The sequence below is a fragment of the Pectinophora gossypiella genome, chromosome 18 (genome assembly GCF_024362695.1).
Source record: "Pectinophora gossypiella chromosome 18, ilPecGoss1.1, whole genome shotgun sequence".
In the NCBI taxonomy this organism is placed as follows: domain Eukaryota; kingdom Metazoa; phylum Arthropoda; class Insecta; order Lepidoptera; family Gelechiidae; genus Pectinophora; species Pectinophora gossypiella.
The window spans coordinates 5,905,190-5,921,233 of NC_065421.1; the positions used below are offsets into that span (position 1 = coordinate 5,905,190).

Genomic DNA, 16,044 nt, shown 5'->3' on the forward strand with positions numbered 1-16,044 from the left:
ATTGACCAAGAACAAAAAAGAAGAATATGCAGAGTGCTAAAGTTTGTGAAAGAATGCAATACGTACACAGATTCAATTCAAGCGAGCAAATTATGAAGGAAGGTGAGATAGACGAGACGAGACGAGATAGAAGCTTTAGAAAGCTTAACAACATCAACGATTGGCTGGACAAAAAAATAAAGCACGCATTTCATTTTAAAATTCCATTAAAATCAATCAAATCAAATATACATTAATGCACACACATACACGAAACATTTTAAAACATACACAAGAAAGGTTACAGCACAATTTGCGGCCATATTTATTTATTATTTATTTATTAACACAAATTACATAGACATTACAGGCAGTCCCAAATCGACTATGTAATGCAATTATAACATATTGCTCTACAGAAATTTCTTCCAGGCGACCAGAGGCATGAATACTATTAAATAATGATATTATTACAGTGTATCGCGGTAAAGGGAAGTTAATGAATGAGGCTGACAATAAGGTGGGTGGGGAGGCATTACGGGAAGACTTATGATGATTATGTTAGTCGTCAGCTGTCAGTGCTCCGAGACGACGTCAGAAAAACTGCGGCCCCGTAATGCATCGCTCAATGATCAAAGGAAGGGTCATTTAGTTTTACTACATGACGAACCTCGGTAAGTACGTGAGATGTTTTTGTCGAGAAAAATCTAGGTCTTTTCCTTTGTTTGATGTTCAATAAACCGAAATAACTGTACAATTGTTGAGATTTGGGATTATGTATTGTACCTTCTACCTGTACAATGAAATGTATTTTGCAACAAATCTTTTCGTATTATAAGATGATCAACACAACGGCATCCATGGTATAGTGGTTTGAGCGTTGGGCTCACGATCCAGAGGTCCTGGGTTCAAATCCTGGTGGGGACACATCACGAAATACACTTTGTGATCCCTAGTTTGGTTATAGGACATTAGAGGCTGAACACCCGATTGTCCGAAAGAAAGATGATCCGTGCTTCGGAAAGCACGTTAAGCCGTTGGTACCGGTTACTACTGATGTAAGTTAGTAGTCGTTACATGAGCCATGTCGGGGGCCTTTGGCGGCTCAATAGTAACCCTGACACCAGGGTTGATGGGGTTGGTAATCCACCTCACAACCCACACGATAGAAGAAGAAGATCAACACAAAATTCAAAATAAAAGCATGTACTTACATACATTATATGTATTCCTCAACAAAATCATCAAGACTTTGTCTGAATCTTTAGCACCTTGCCCAAACGCTTTGACCCAGCCAACCTCGACAGACATAGTCGAGGTTACCCTCAATAGGGACAGTAATACACTACTCAACATGGAGGCCTCACTATACCAAATTGTGAATGGCGTAGATAACAGTACTTACAAAGGACCGGAGATTCGGACGGGCAACCCTCGAGGACAGCCTTCGGGCATCGGGACTAATTAGCCTTTGCTTTGTTTTGGAGCTAAATTGCACATTGTTTTTCTATAAATAGGTTTTTAAAACTAGAATGTCTAATTACAAATTAGAGTTTTTCTTTTTTAATCTGTTCATTCTGAGAAGAGAATGTAATAGAATGTCTTTGTATTTTCATATTAATGTTCTAATGAAAATGCTCCTTTTATTTTCTTACTTTCAGAAATAATTTATCACATCGTAATTTATTGCATGTTAGCTTGAATACATACATTTTACCATGTGTGCGATTCAAAACTTCTCATATTTATTCTATAATCGATATTCGAATTACGAATTGTTTAAAAAACTATCGGCATTTAAATAAAATATTAAAATTATATAGTAATTATAAAATATGTAAGTATTGTTTAAAAAAAGCAAATTAAGGCGAGTAGGACTTCATTTGGTGTTTTTAAACAGTACATTTTACCGAATAGAGAGTTCTTGAATAGCATGCACATGTAAGCTTACGGCCGGTAACAGGTGGTAAGCCGGTGGTAGGACCTGTTGCACAATGCCCCTTGTAATTTGTTGTGCACCGACATAAATGAACAGCTCTATCGCTATTGTTACCGGGGATTTGTAGGGGGGTCTGTAGGCCTCATGTTTAGCATTTTATATCGTGTTTGACATAGGTCTTTTAAGAGATAGCTGTACAGGCTTCTTCGAATGTGTAAATGAAGATAAAGTAGAGAAAGAAAAGTCGTTAAGTTAGCTGGTTGCTGGTGGCTGGCTGGTGGTGGCCTTGAGCAAAAATAGGTCTATTAATTGAACATTATCTTTACGTAACTGTTGGTTTAAAACTGTTTCCACTTTAACAGACTTTATACAAAATGCAATTGCACTATCTTTCTTTTAATAAGAAAACGATCCTATGGAATCTTTTACAAAACTTTTTTTGTGCCTACTTGCAATGCATTATTATTTAATTTATTATTTTATTCCGGGTACACAGTTTATGCAGTTCGCTTATGACACGACCACCACAATAGCGACCCAGAACAAAAGCTCGCGCCATTTTTACCGTCGCCATTGTTCGCCGTTTGAACTTGGAACGTTGCGTGACGTCAGCGGCGCGTGCGCTGGTTCGCATTCAAATCGCCTTATATAATTGCTTATAATTACTCTAAACACTTAAGTATCGCAAGTTTTTCATAAGACAAGAAATGAATTTATAGCGGCGTAACTGAGGCAAGGTGGTCGTAACGATGAGTGGCACATGTGGAACATGCAGGTCTTTGTGTTTGCAGGTTTTGTACTAGACATACATATTAGTAAAATTAAGTGAAAACTGGAGAAGGAAAAAAAAGTTAACGTACTTACTTGAACATAATATTTCAAAAACAATCAAAAACGTTACGTTGGTCAGCTGTGGGGTCAAAAGCTAAAAAAAAAACCGTGGTCGCTTTACCCATTAACGGTTACCGTGTGAATACAATTTGTTTAATGCTTTTACGAAAACTAACCATTTGCTTGCTATCCCTCGCCGCTCAACCATGGAGGAGGGTCGTTACATAATGCGGTAAAAATGTTATTTTCAAACGGCTTCCCAACTACTGATGCGGAAAATGAGTCAAATGAAACACTTAGCATGCTTATAATCACCTGAAAAATACCTATTATTCATAAGTTATGAAGTTGGTTTAATTGCTTGTTTCTGTCGTAAAGTAAATGTGATGATAAAGGTTCATACTTGAAGACCCATTTAATGCATTGCAAACACGTGCTTTGTAATATTTCTTACACTAGCAAATGCATCGAGCTTATAACGCTTATCATAGTCTGATCTAGTCTGTATAGTACTCGTATGAACAGTGGAAAATTCCACGATTATGTTTTAAAATACGATTGTTCTTACAATATCTTTGCCCATTGAAGACTTGAAGTCCTGTTGATCATTGAGTCATTGGATCATACAATTGTACCTACTAGGTTATCTTTCAGCGATCTACGAATGTAGGCGAGAGACCTTTGCTCAATGACAGAGGCGGCGGCGCATCATCTCATTGAGCGCGCACCGGATGGGCCAATCAGCAGCGTGAATGGACGCCCCCGCGCATGCGCTCTGCGACGCTCGCGTTATTAGCTCCCGTACTAGATGCCACATCTCTTTGTTATGCCTGTAAATTGTTATAGCTTTTTATGACTTTCGGAATGTGTGAGTCGTAAACGCCTGTTTGTTGCCTCATTGATACTATTGTTTGACGCATTGGAAATGACAGCTACCGGTGTAGGATGTGGAGGAGTATACCTCAGAACCTCAGAATCTAGAGAGAAAACAAAGCTTTTGTATCTACGCGTCAGCTTTTAGCGTAGACATATCAAAGATCATGTAAGTATTTCAAAGGAAATCTTGCGTTTTGATTTTGTTCCGAAAACTGTTCAAAGATAGATTTTACAATTACAATTTTCAACAGTCTGAGGTTTACGTATTTTTATCAAAATCCCTTTCTAAGCAGTCAATGTGTGGGAAGGAGCATTCATTAGTGATAACAGTTGAATTGAATGAAAACTAACATCAAGATTCTTTTGTTTCTCTACGCAGCCACCAGCCATGCGTTTCACGAAACAAATCAAAATGAAGCAGTTTGTATACAAACAAAGTTCCAAGATTCCCAGGTAGCACACGTCAAGGTCTTCACTTTCAAGATCACCAGAGCGAAGTAAGTAATAATTACGGTAATGAACGCTTGTGCAACGGTTCGCCCTCACATCAACATGCTATCAACTTAGAGGAAATGAGATCTACATTACTACCGCACTTGTATTTCGGAGCCCAATTTCGATGAACCGTTTTTGGTCATACTAAGGAGTTTTAGAGGGAAAGTACATAGGTCTTTGAAAGTAAATAAACTCGGTTTATTCACTTTTACATAATAAGCTTTAGGCTTTAGCTTTAGGTAAGTATCCGAGCTTCTTTAGTATTCCTAGGATTATCTATAAGCTTTCTTGGGTTACCATTCCACACGAATCGTCATTAATGACTTTCAGAAGAATTTTACGACATTCTCGTAAGAAAAAAATAACTTCGTTGTTATTAAGTATAAACTCTTAAAATATGTATTCTTAAGTCCTTGGTTGTGTAGTTAAAGTCCACGCGTCGCGTTGGCTTAATAATTTCACAAGAGTCATGCGATGTCATCACAATAATGATGATATTCGCCAACGTCGCTGATGATACGGTCAGCGATGGATCGGCAAATGAACGTTTTCATATTTTGTTCGGTCACGCAGCGTTCACATTCGGGACAAGTGCAGGCGAAACCGAGAGCCTTGCGTCACCGCGGATGATGCACGTATTGGCTTTTTCACAACAACGCACTTATGTTGGGGCTTGTACTCGGGGCATTTGGCCTTAGATAAGTAAGGCAGTCGATGGAAAAACTTATATACAGGGTATTAGTGACACAGTAACGAAAACTTTGAGGGATGATTCAGACCATGATTTTGAGATATCAAGTGGAATTATCCACTTAAAATGTAGCATGCTACGTATCATCCAAGATGAAACAGGACCAACGAAAATAATGTATTTAGTATTTAGCAGGTTTTTAATTATTGTTACAAAAGAAAACTCATCACGTGACCTAAATAAGTCCGATAGTTTGACGAATGAGTGATGTTCAAACTATTTCACGAAATGACAAACTAAATAGCTTTGAAAGTTTAGAAATGGCAGTAGGAAGACACTTTTGGAGACAAATCTAAATTCAGTCAATAAAGCCTTGTATTTGGCAGTAGCTGGAAGTGGTAAGAATAGTTCATGTTGTGGATTAAGAACGCCTAAGTCAGTTCTGAGAAATCTATATGCGCGTGACCTCATTACGTTTCAGCGAAGTTGAAGAATCGATCGCTTATTGTGTTCCTATATCTTGTTTAGGGGAACGAGTCAGGAACTTGCTAATTTAGGCAGTCCTGGACATCTGTAGTTCTGTTAAATTTCTATGTCTTTTTCATGCAGCATGCTCAGTTGTCTATTCAACCATGTTTCTAAAATAATAAGTGCCAAGACCTCCCGATTCGTCGAAATTCAGTGTTGTGTTTTAAGGGACGACTTGTCGTGAAAAATTAAGATACTTAAATGTGTTTGGTGCTTGTATGAAGTTTGTATGACTCACCTTTTGGCTTATTGAAAGCTTTCATCATGACTTTGATTCCCATGCCTGCGATGGCCGCCGTCGCCTCCAACGTTTCTGCCGCGGGCTTAGAGTCCCAAACTTTGCCAGCCAGCAGGCTTATACGAACACTAAACGTCTTTTATCACTTAACAAATATATTTACAATGTTATAAGTCTAATTGATATAATGTTTCTTTATAATTTACAACTTAATTTTAAATAAGATCAATAAATATCACACTGTTTGTAATAATGTCTAGTAATGTCTCGTTCAGTCTAAACACTCCTCACTGTTTTTCATTTTGTGGCAGTTTTTTTATCACGTCACGGTCGAAAAGTTCATTTTTGTTCTATCACTGTTCATGGTTTGTTAAATTGTTTGTAACACCACCTGCTTGGGAATAGAAATGTTGATGGATTTTGCTTGACTCCCTAGGTATCGTATGTTTTAATGTTTCCATGAGATCAACACGAAATACACGTATGAAGACATTATCGCGGAACTTATCAACAATTGGACTAGCATTTATTTATGCGCTATTAAACCGTCACGTTTTTTAGGATATTTAACGATACCTACTAGAACCGTTCTATGTTCGCAGACAAAGACGATAAATTAAGTGAACGTAAACTACTAATTAAGAGATAACTAATGCGTGTTGCTACAAGGCAATGCTCTTAGTTACGAGGGTATCAGCCGCGCAGTGGAGTCAAACGGAAAGTATTCAAATTGCGCGCACATTAGGACATTCCCACAGGTGCGAGCGAAACGATCCGACACAGCGCTTCCGGCCTGGTACCCCACTTACCCCGAGTGCGCCTCCGCCCCCGCGCCCCTCGCCCTTACCTCCCGTTCTCACCCCTCGTCAACCCCCCGTCGCCTGCGGGCCGGGATGTTCCCACACAGACCGCTAGTCCATGACGGGCCATTTCGCTAACTTTCCTCTTTATTGACAAAGTGCGTTAAAGTAAAACAAAGTCGTTACCCACGTAGAGAAGGTTCTATTCTACCACTTTACAATTTCTAGTAACTATGTAGAATTATTTCTAGCGTGGCTAAAACACACTTGTTGCACATTCGTTGCACCACCCCCATATTTTGACATGCGTGTCTGCGTGACCAGTGTCGCAATTAAAACGTTGTGTGTTTAAGTGCATACAATTTGATATGATAACCTGGTACACGTAATTGTTTTAAGCGCTGAATTTATCTATGGAACGGCTGCTATGACGATCGATAGCTCTAATAGGTATTAATACCCACATAGTTAATGTAAATTTTGTTTACATTGTCTATTAAGTTGCAATGAAAACACTTTTTATCTAGTAATAACCACTACAAATTGATGGGATTGATGCTCCACGAGAGTTGAAGGGTTAAGTACCAGTAAACCTCTCAATTTTGTTTTTAATAACAGTTTAGTAAAAGCCGGAGGGTGCCGCGACTCTATATTGGAATTATATTGAGTTTCAGAGAACGCGGGTAGATTAGTACGAACGCTTTTTAATGAATTTCCTTTCAAATCTAATTTTGAGATCTTTCACACGACTGTTAAAGGGGTTAGTAATTTTGGCGATGTTTTATTGTACTTGTTTTAGGAACATTTAATTTTAAATTATCCAATTTCAAGTATGGTGGTCTTCGCTTTCTGAGATTAGGTAAAACAATGTAGATACAGCTACACATGTAGCTAAAAGTGTTTTTGTTATCTAAGGCCATAAGTTTGTAATATCGCGTCCATCATAGAAATAAATCATTTCTCTTTCTTTCTTTGTAAAAGTTTTCTGATGCTAAAAACTAAAACCTAAGTAGTATCTAACGAAGCGAAACAGATCATAACTAATATTTACCTGTTAACTTCTACAAAGACTTCAAATCAAAGTAACAGATGATGATCTGTGTCGTAATGCATTGACCGAAGAGAGATGATAGCTCAGTGTTTGGTGGGTGCAGTGATGTGTTCTTCTCGGGAATATTCCCACTTTGGTAACGTTCCCGGCAGCAAAAAGGCGTAAAACTTGTGTAAAAAGAGCTTATTCCTAACTTTTAGGCAGATAAGACCAGAGTACAAACAAGGACAATTTGAAAAAAAAAGCACCCAGTGTCTTTACTTTTAAAGAGTTTTTACGACGGGAATATTCCTGGGAACGGCACATAACTGGTTGTGTGCCATACCGCACTATGCCAGCGTATGTATACGTCAATCTAACTTACTTGGTGGGATGGGGGCGACGAATTGGCCCTAATTTAAATCACATTTAGTCAACGATATGGACATGGACACACTGATAATATTTTATTCGTCATGTTTTAAGGTGAGTTTAAAAATGTAATAATTAAACTTTACAATGTAGGTGGCTTGATGAAAATATAATTAAATAATGTTGGATGTTATATACGGATTTTTAAATTATCGATAGAGCCGAACAATCGACAGTCGACAATTTTCTTATATATCGAATAAGTATCTAATTTTAAAATAACTTTTTGTTTCTTAATTTTTATGCAAAGTGTATTTTGTATGTTACGTATTATGGGAAATTATTTTTGCAGAGAGTAAGAGAGTGTCAGTTTTGCTTAGATTGGAAGTAAGTACTTGCCATAAAGGTTTGCAAATTTTATTCGTCACTTTGTATATATAAGTTATAAGAAAATTATATTTAAATATGAAACGGTTCTAAGTCCTGCAATAGATTATCTTACGACTACCATTCCTTTGTGTTGTAAGTAGCAGTTGAATAGGTCGACTTGTTACCAATATAGGGGACAATAGATGAATAACGCTCCTCGCAGGGCGACCAACGAATCGTATGCGCAATGAGATCGTTTATGATACAACTTGTGTTGATTTATCTATTGTATCATGTCATGACTTCTCTGGGTGATCTATAAGTAAAGTAGGTAAGTATATAAAGTATTTAGGTAGGTACTCTTTTCTTCAATTAAAATTTGCAACAAAATTCTACGCTTATTTTAATAGATCTTTCATCACGAATGCGTATATATCTTCATTAGTTTTAATCTGCCCACCCAGCATGTTCGATTATTGGTTCCGTTTTACATTTTTTTCCTTTTTGTTATAAGTACTTTCGTCCCTTTAAGATGAAAGGAACGAAATACCCTCAATTGTTTCATTTTTCAAAAAATATAACAGTATCTTCTTTAACCACTCAAATAAAAACTAAATCAAGTTGTTGATGTATTAACAAAGCAGAGGTCAATGATGTGGTGTCCTGAGATTGTTCGGGTCGGGAGTCAACTAACCTGATTGTCGCGCCCAATTTGTGACCCTCGACTCATTGAATTTGTCTTATTTGTTTCAATTTCAATTCAATCACGCTGATAGATCGGGGGCTTGTTTTTGGAGCTATGTTGGAAGGTTGATGCAAGTGAAGTCACTCGGAGTAGAGAATTACCTATTAGCCAATCGTTTGTGTTACTAGCTAAGTAATTAACGCATATTTTCGTTTTAATGTGTAAAGTGACGAGTATACCAAATCTTTTGGATAATATTTTATGCTAACAAATGAGTTTTAGAATACCTAATACGTGTAAGGGTAAGTACGAGCAAAATTTCTCTACTGTTCCTTACAATTAAAGCTGGGCACTTCTTCTTTCGTACGGGTGGTGTGATGAATGACCGACGACCTCACCAAAGCCAAAAGTTAGCTGCTACTTGCTGTTGGTGCTAGCTGATGAACTAGGCACTAAAAATCAAGTTCAAACTAGAGGAAATACCCTACGATCTTTGGAGACATTAATTAAAGGCGTGCCATACTAATTATGCCCTGTGGCGACGTTTGCCAACGAGCTGGTACGGATTGCGATGCGGGGTCGCTGGGGTCGACCCCATCTCTTAATAGGATGGACACCCGCATGACAGACAATAGATATTCCATTTTGTGAAGATCATTTATGACTGCACTTCAATGCGACCGTTATGTGGTCGGCTGCTGGTTGGAGGGTCAGTTTTTGTTTTGATTGTCTTCAATGCTTTACGATAAGAAGCAGAAGTTCAATGTAAGAAATATTTTTAACAAAATATCTCGATACTCTTTGATATTATAAAATCGTAAAGTCTAAGAAGTTCATAGAGTCAAAATTTTAATGAAAAGGTATCTAAATTATCATAAAGTAGTATAATAATGGAAATCGTGTTATCTTACTATGCTAAAGAGCAGTTAGCAAGGCAACAGTATCAACCGGTCCATCAAATTCCAAGTGCAGGCACGTACCGTCCCCAAAGGCATATTTCTCGCGCGTCATTGTTTTGTCGTAGCGTTCGCGAGATTTTGCGCGTTTCGGACAACATTATGCGACAATGGTTCGTTTCCTCGAATGCCGTGACGCGGGCGATACAAAATGTAGAACAATGCGTTTTGCTTGGACAACAACCAGCAACAATTCGGCATGTTGACGCAGATACCACAATGCACAGATCGCCGTAAGCACAACTTTGTGACACGCTAAACATACCTCAACTATGCGATACAATGATCAAGTTTACCCATCTCGCAGTTGTTTCTCAATACAACTGTTTTAAACAACAACAGATCGTTGAGATGTGGAACTGTTCGGTAGTCGATGTTTCTACATTATGAAAAAAACAGTAATTACTTAGAAATTTCTAAAAAATAAACCCAAATTAAGTAGTATTCCAAAAGATATAAACAGGAGCTTTGTTCTCAGACATTATTTTCTAACAACTCTATACATGCTCGACGTAATAAATATGTATCCAAGGATTGACGTAAAACTTGGACTAGATAGCCAGACAAAATGAGTCGCGTACGGCGCAGGCGCGTGTAGGGTCACGGGGCACCAAGTGATTTGACCTCCGGCGGGTCAATTAAAACGCTCGCCACTCCGCGCTCTCTGTCTGCAGCATCTCTATGAAACATTATACGGATTTATGTTCTGGAATGTTTTTATCAATGACTGTTGGATAAAAACGAACCCGTGATATTTTAGTTATGAAGGGGAGGGATTTTATGTAGAAGGGTCAACACAACAATGTCTTAGCACAATAGCATTTTACCTGCGTGTATATATATGTTTTGATTTTGACACATATTTTAAGATATAGGTACGTATTTAATATACATATATAATTTGAGATATATAATTTTGTCTTTTATGCTCTTTTTCAACTAAGATGCTATGAGAAGTTCCTGTGCTTTGGTTTTGTGTTCTAACGCTTTTCTGGTGCAATCTTAGAAAAGTACAGAGTGGAGCGGTTGTTGGTGGTCCGCAACATGTGTTTCTTATTACTGTAATTATCTGAATATTTTCAAATTACTGATAACCATGTGTTGCGAAAGGTTGATCGAAGTATTTAATAGGCGCAATTTAGCATATTTGGTAAGACAGCTGGAACGATACGGATAGTTAAGGACAGAAAAACTGTCGGAGGCACTCCTCTTTAGGAAAACTCAATAAAAAACTTATTTTAGTATAAGTATCTGAATGTGCATATAAGCACTAATGACGTACAGTCAATCAAGAAAATGCAATGATTGCATACCAAGTGAAGGATGTTCCTAATTTGGTCTCTTTTTTGCTTTTTTCCACTCAGAGCGATAATCTAAGAGATTTTAATGTTTTCATTGACTGTACCTCGTGTGCCAATTTTTATGAAGTTGAAAATCTACATAGTAATGACAGAGGAAACGTTGCCGTTGCCTCGCCGCAGGCTCTAAAGCCTTATCAACACATTAAGGCAAAATTATTCGTTGATAAGGCAACCGATGTAGGTGATACAAGCCGGTTTTTTATAAGAATATTTTTTAGCTAACTAAACTTATTTCAATTATATAAAGTAGGTAAAATGAAGGTAGGTATGCTTAAATAATGGGGAGAGATGATGCCGAAGAGTCACCAGAAATAGCGTTGCTGCTGTCAAAAACTTTGACGTGAAGACAAATTCAGTGGTTTCACCAACTAGCTTAATTACTGGAGCAAAAAATGTCATAAAGCGAATGGACATTTCGTACAAGAGTCAAGTGGCGAGTTGAGGCGTGCTCGCGGGCGAGGCGGGGGGCGGCGCGTGATTGGCGAGCGCCTCCCACCGCCCTCGCGCATGCTCACCTCACGAGAAAAATCTTCGCTCGGAAAACTCTACATTCAAATTTAACTATTTGTTTATACTAGTGGGCGGATAAATAGCCCGCTACCCGAGCACTCCACAAAATGGCGACACTGTCAGATATCATTTCACGTCCAAATTATGCGACGGAAAATTTTAATATCTTTACTATCTCGCTCATTTTCGCCAATTAGTCGGAAACGTTTCGCGTCGTAAACAATGTAGGCTCGTTGAATAGTCGCGCAATCTAAAATGAACAAATTAAAACACGACAACTGGATTCGACACAATTAACTCTGAGCAATAAAAATTCAAATGGTGCGTCACAAAATTCGTTTAGGAAAAATAAATACTGGGGATCATTAGACATTTAAATTAATGTATTTTCAGTACGTTTGTATGTAAATTCAGTGGGCATAAGGTTAAGTTCAGTGTCGCACCCGCTTTATGTAACATTTTGAGGACGAAACAATGTTTGTATAAATTCAAATTGTAGCTAATACAATATGGAGAGTCCATTATGCGCCCTTCTTTGAATACAAATATCATTCAACTTTGGTACTGTGTATTCGTACTTCGAATTATATAGATATATTTTTCTGTAAACAGGCTACTGGCAGCCTTTTCCGTCACGATTATTGCTACAAAAAATAATCTCTAAAAGTACTCTTCAGTATTTGTAACAGTTTGGAAATCACAGCCATTATCTCCCACCATCCATTAGACATAGGTTCTAATCAAGTTTATAAATTCTCTTAGTTTAGATAGAAATGGTTATTTCAGTGGCTTTCTATTATTAAGAGCTCGTAAAGATATCAGTCAGTGAAATACGAAATACGGAGCATTTTAAGTAAAGCTGGTAAGCTATTTCCTCCAGTCGTCAATTTCGATCAGTCAACTTTGGAATTAGGTCGGACGACGTCGTGTTAGCTATTAGCAGCATGTAAACGTGTTAAAAATACCAATCAAACTCTAATGGGAAGTTATTATAAAAATAAATTCGAGTCACTGACTATTTGTTGAGGAACACCGGAAGAGTTGAGTATCGGTGCTGAGAAAACCGAACAAGATTCAATTAAATTGATTTATAATTGACGACATCAGTAATATGAATAAAAGAACAATTAATTATTTATACGAGGATTGTTAAAGTATTTTTTTCAAAGGACAAGTCAATAGACATGTAACATGTTTGCTCGTTAAGTTACTATTGAATGTAATTACAAGGCATCATAATAGAATACGGTTAGCAGTATGGTATTTGAATTTATGCAAAGAGTCCGTTTAACGCTCTTTGTCGAGGCGAGGAGTGAGTCAGTGCCACGGTTGGCTGACTGCGAAAATGTTACCTTTGCCTGTACCCACCGAAATAACCCAATGATAGATGGGTCTAGTAACCTTTTTTATTTAATAAAATACAATTTATTTAAATAGAATCACAATCGTAATCACTATCGGGGAAGGTAGAGCCAGGAGTAAAAGCTTCTTTTCTCCGGCTATACAGGTTGTGAGAAGCTGCAGTAATTTTAGGCGGATGAGACGTTCGTTATGTAAAAATTGACGATTGAAAGTGTAACTTTGTTACCTACTGAATAAAGATATTTTTGAACTGAATTTGGATGACAAATTGACTGGCAGAGGAAAACCTAAAACGACGTACATTGACCAAATTGGAGATGTCCTTAGAAAAGTTTCAGTATGATCTACTTTGAACGGGCGTGCGTGTATGAAACGATTGATGAATGTGGAGGAAGCAAGAGAAGTGTGTCAGGATCGAAGCATGGAATTGCATAGTCTTTGCTTATCCCGGGGGGAAATAAGACGTTTGTATGTTGAATGACAACTTGAAGCCACTTTTGGTGCTCATCTTCCTAAGATAAATATAAGTTAGTTACAAACCTATTGCTTATAAGTCGGTCAGGAAATGAATAAAAGTAATAAAGGAATGATGAGCACGAGAGATCCATGCATCATTCTGAGATATTTCTTTGTCCCGGACAAGCAAAAGCATAATACCATGCTAAATACCAATGAATACACAATAATAGCTTAATACCATGTACTCATGATTATCACGTGCTCAGTTGTGAAGGAAAACATCGTGAGGAAACCCATATACCCGAGAAATGCATTTTTGGAGGTAACCTGATTGGGCTGGTTTTCCCTTCGCGGGTTGGAAGGTCAGACAGGCAGTCAATTTTCAGTTTAACTAAGGCGACCCTGTGAAAAACGGGATAATGCTAGGCAGATGATCATCGCCTAATTTTCCTATTTTCTGTACCTTGTTTTCTTTAAGGTCATCATATATTTATCTTTTATGTTATCTTACAGTCAATATCAATAATTATCATTTCCATTGATATTGATGCACTTTAAGGGCCTATGATTGTGCTAAAAATATGCTTTATGCTTTTTACAGAAAATAGTTCATAATTTAATGTTATGGTCTTATTTTTTTCTTTTATTTTGGGGCTTTTAACATGTTTGTTATGCCAACCCCATCGATCAAGACTATCTTAAACTGATAGAAAATATTATCATTTTTTAATCAACCATCGCTTTTATTTGAACAAAGTATTTCTAATTAGTTGATTTATGTCACTTTTGTTCTTGACAGTGCGTTGCGAAATTGCCACAGAGTATATTATACAGGGTGGCCCAGAAGTTCAGGATCAAAATGAAAAATTAGATAGAGGGGCTCATTAGCTACCAGAAATACCCCCATGTATGTTCAGCAATTATTTACGGTTTAGGAGATATGCCCCATTTTGTACCTTTTTCTAGATTTTCTACCTTACTTCAGAAATAATCATTTTGTCGCTATCCCTTTCTTAATAATTATTTTATTTTACTTCACAACTATGCCTAAGGCTGTGTACCGCTCAATCAAAGATAAATCAAAGTCAAATCAAGTATAAAAAAAAAGTTATCGGAAGTCAAAGTGAGAATTTGACCAAAATTGTTACAGTTGTTAATACTTCGCCGAAGAATAATAAACACATTGAGATTGTCATGGACCATGAAAGTATTTATAAAACTGCTCCATTTAATAGGCTTTTAGAAACATCCAAAAAAGGAACCTTAATACGGGCATAAAACTAAGTAATTAGCCCTCAAAGATTGCAAGACAGACAGATTTGAAGGAAAATTTGACATTCTCATACAATGTAGCTGCTTCTTTCTAACGTTGTTAAAGGTGCTCAAAGACACATTTTCAATTAAAAGTAAATAAAAATCACGCTTATAATCGCTAACAGGGTAGACATAGCAAAAATCCGAAGACAAAACTTGCAGTCACTTTTGGTATTCGTATTTTAATGAAGGTACATAGATTTCAAGGAAAAAGTTATCCCCAAACACTGTTGGTGATTCATACTATTAGATACTAAAATAAAATGTGTCTTTGAGCACCTTTAACAACGTTAGAAAGTAGCAGCTACATTGTATGAGAATGTCAAATTTTCCTTCAAATCTGTCTGTCTTGCAACCTTTGAGGGCTAATTACTTAGTTTTTTGCCCGTATTAAGGGTACTTTTTTTGGATGTTTCTAAAAGCCTATTAAATGGAGCAGTTTTTAGAAATACTTTTAGGGTCCATGACAATCTCATGTGTTTATTATTCTTCGGCGAAGTATTAACAACTGTAACAATTTTGGTCGAATTCTCACTTTGAGTTCCGATAACTTTTTTTTTATAGGTACTTAATTTGACTTTGATTTATCTTTGATTGAGCGGTACATAGCCTTAGGCATAGTTGTGAAGTAAAATAAAATAATTATTAAGAAAGGGATAGCGACAAAATGATTATTTCTGAAGTAAGGTAGAAAATCTAGAAAAAGGTACAAAATGGGTCATATCTCTAATTGCTGAACATACATGGGGGTGTTTCTGGTAGCTAATGAGCCCCTCTATCTAATTTTTCATTTTGATCCTGAACTTCTGGGCCACCCTGTATATACTGACGTACTTGCGTAAAAGATTGATATTATAGTACCGATAGTTAGTCATTGGGCAACGCACAGCGCATGCGTGACCGGAGAGCATGAAACTGTTTACTTTCAGCAAATCGCAGTTCTATGAACCTACGTTAAAATAAACTATGCACCGTGATTCATCTAGTGCCGGTTATGTTGCATAATAACATGAAAATATTGCATTAGAAATTTTAAACTATGTTACTTAGTAATTGCTGGTAGCATAATGGGAACCTTTGGGTAGGGCGCGTTTCGCGTTGGTGTTTTATAGTTATAGATGGACGAAGGGCATAGCCCCGGACATATTTAATTTCTGATATTGTGAAAAAGTTACAATTTATTTACTTAGTAACAAATTAAGTACTAGATTTTTTTTATAATTAACAACTACTATAATTATGTACCTGC

The 16,044-nt window shown here is 37.1% G+C and overlaps 1 protein-coding gene across 9 annotated transcripts in view; it reads right to left on the reverse strand.

Annotated features, from left to right (window-relative positions):
- Window positions 1-16,044, reverse strand: part of LOC126374922 (ETS-like protein pointed) — a 161,887-nt gene that overhangs the window by 47,231 nt on the left and 98,612 nt on the right. For 3 of the 9 annotated variants that reach the window (XM_050021704.1, XM_050021700.1, XM_050021702.1), the window contains exon 2: window positions 5,578-5,968. The exons of 3 other annotated variants lie outside the window; for them this stretch is intronic. In XM_050021704.1, coding sequence (XP_049877661.1) covers window positions 5,578-5,620 — 43 coding nt within the window. In that variant the 5' untranslated portion in view covers window positions 5,621-5,968. Of the gene's footprint in view, window positions 1-5,577; window positions 5,972-16,044 lie in introns of all 9 variants that reach the window. 3 more of the 9 variants (XM_050021705.1, XM_050021701.1, XM_050021703.1) reach the window with 1 other exon arrangement.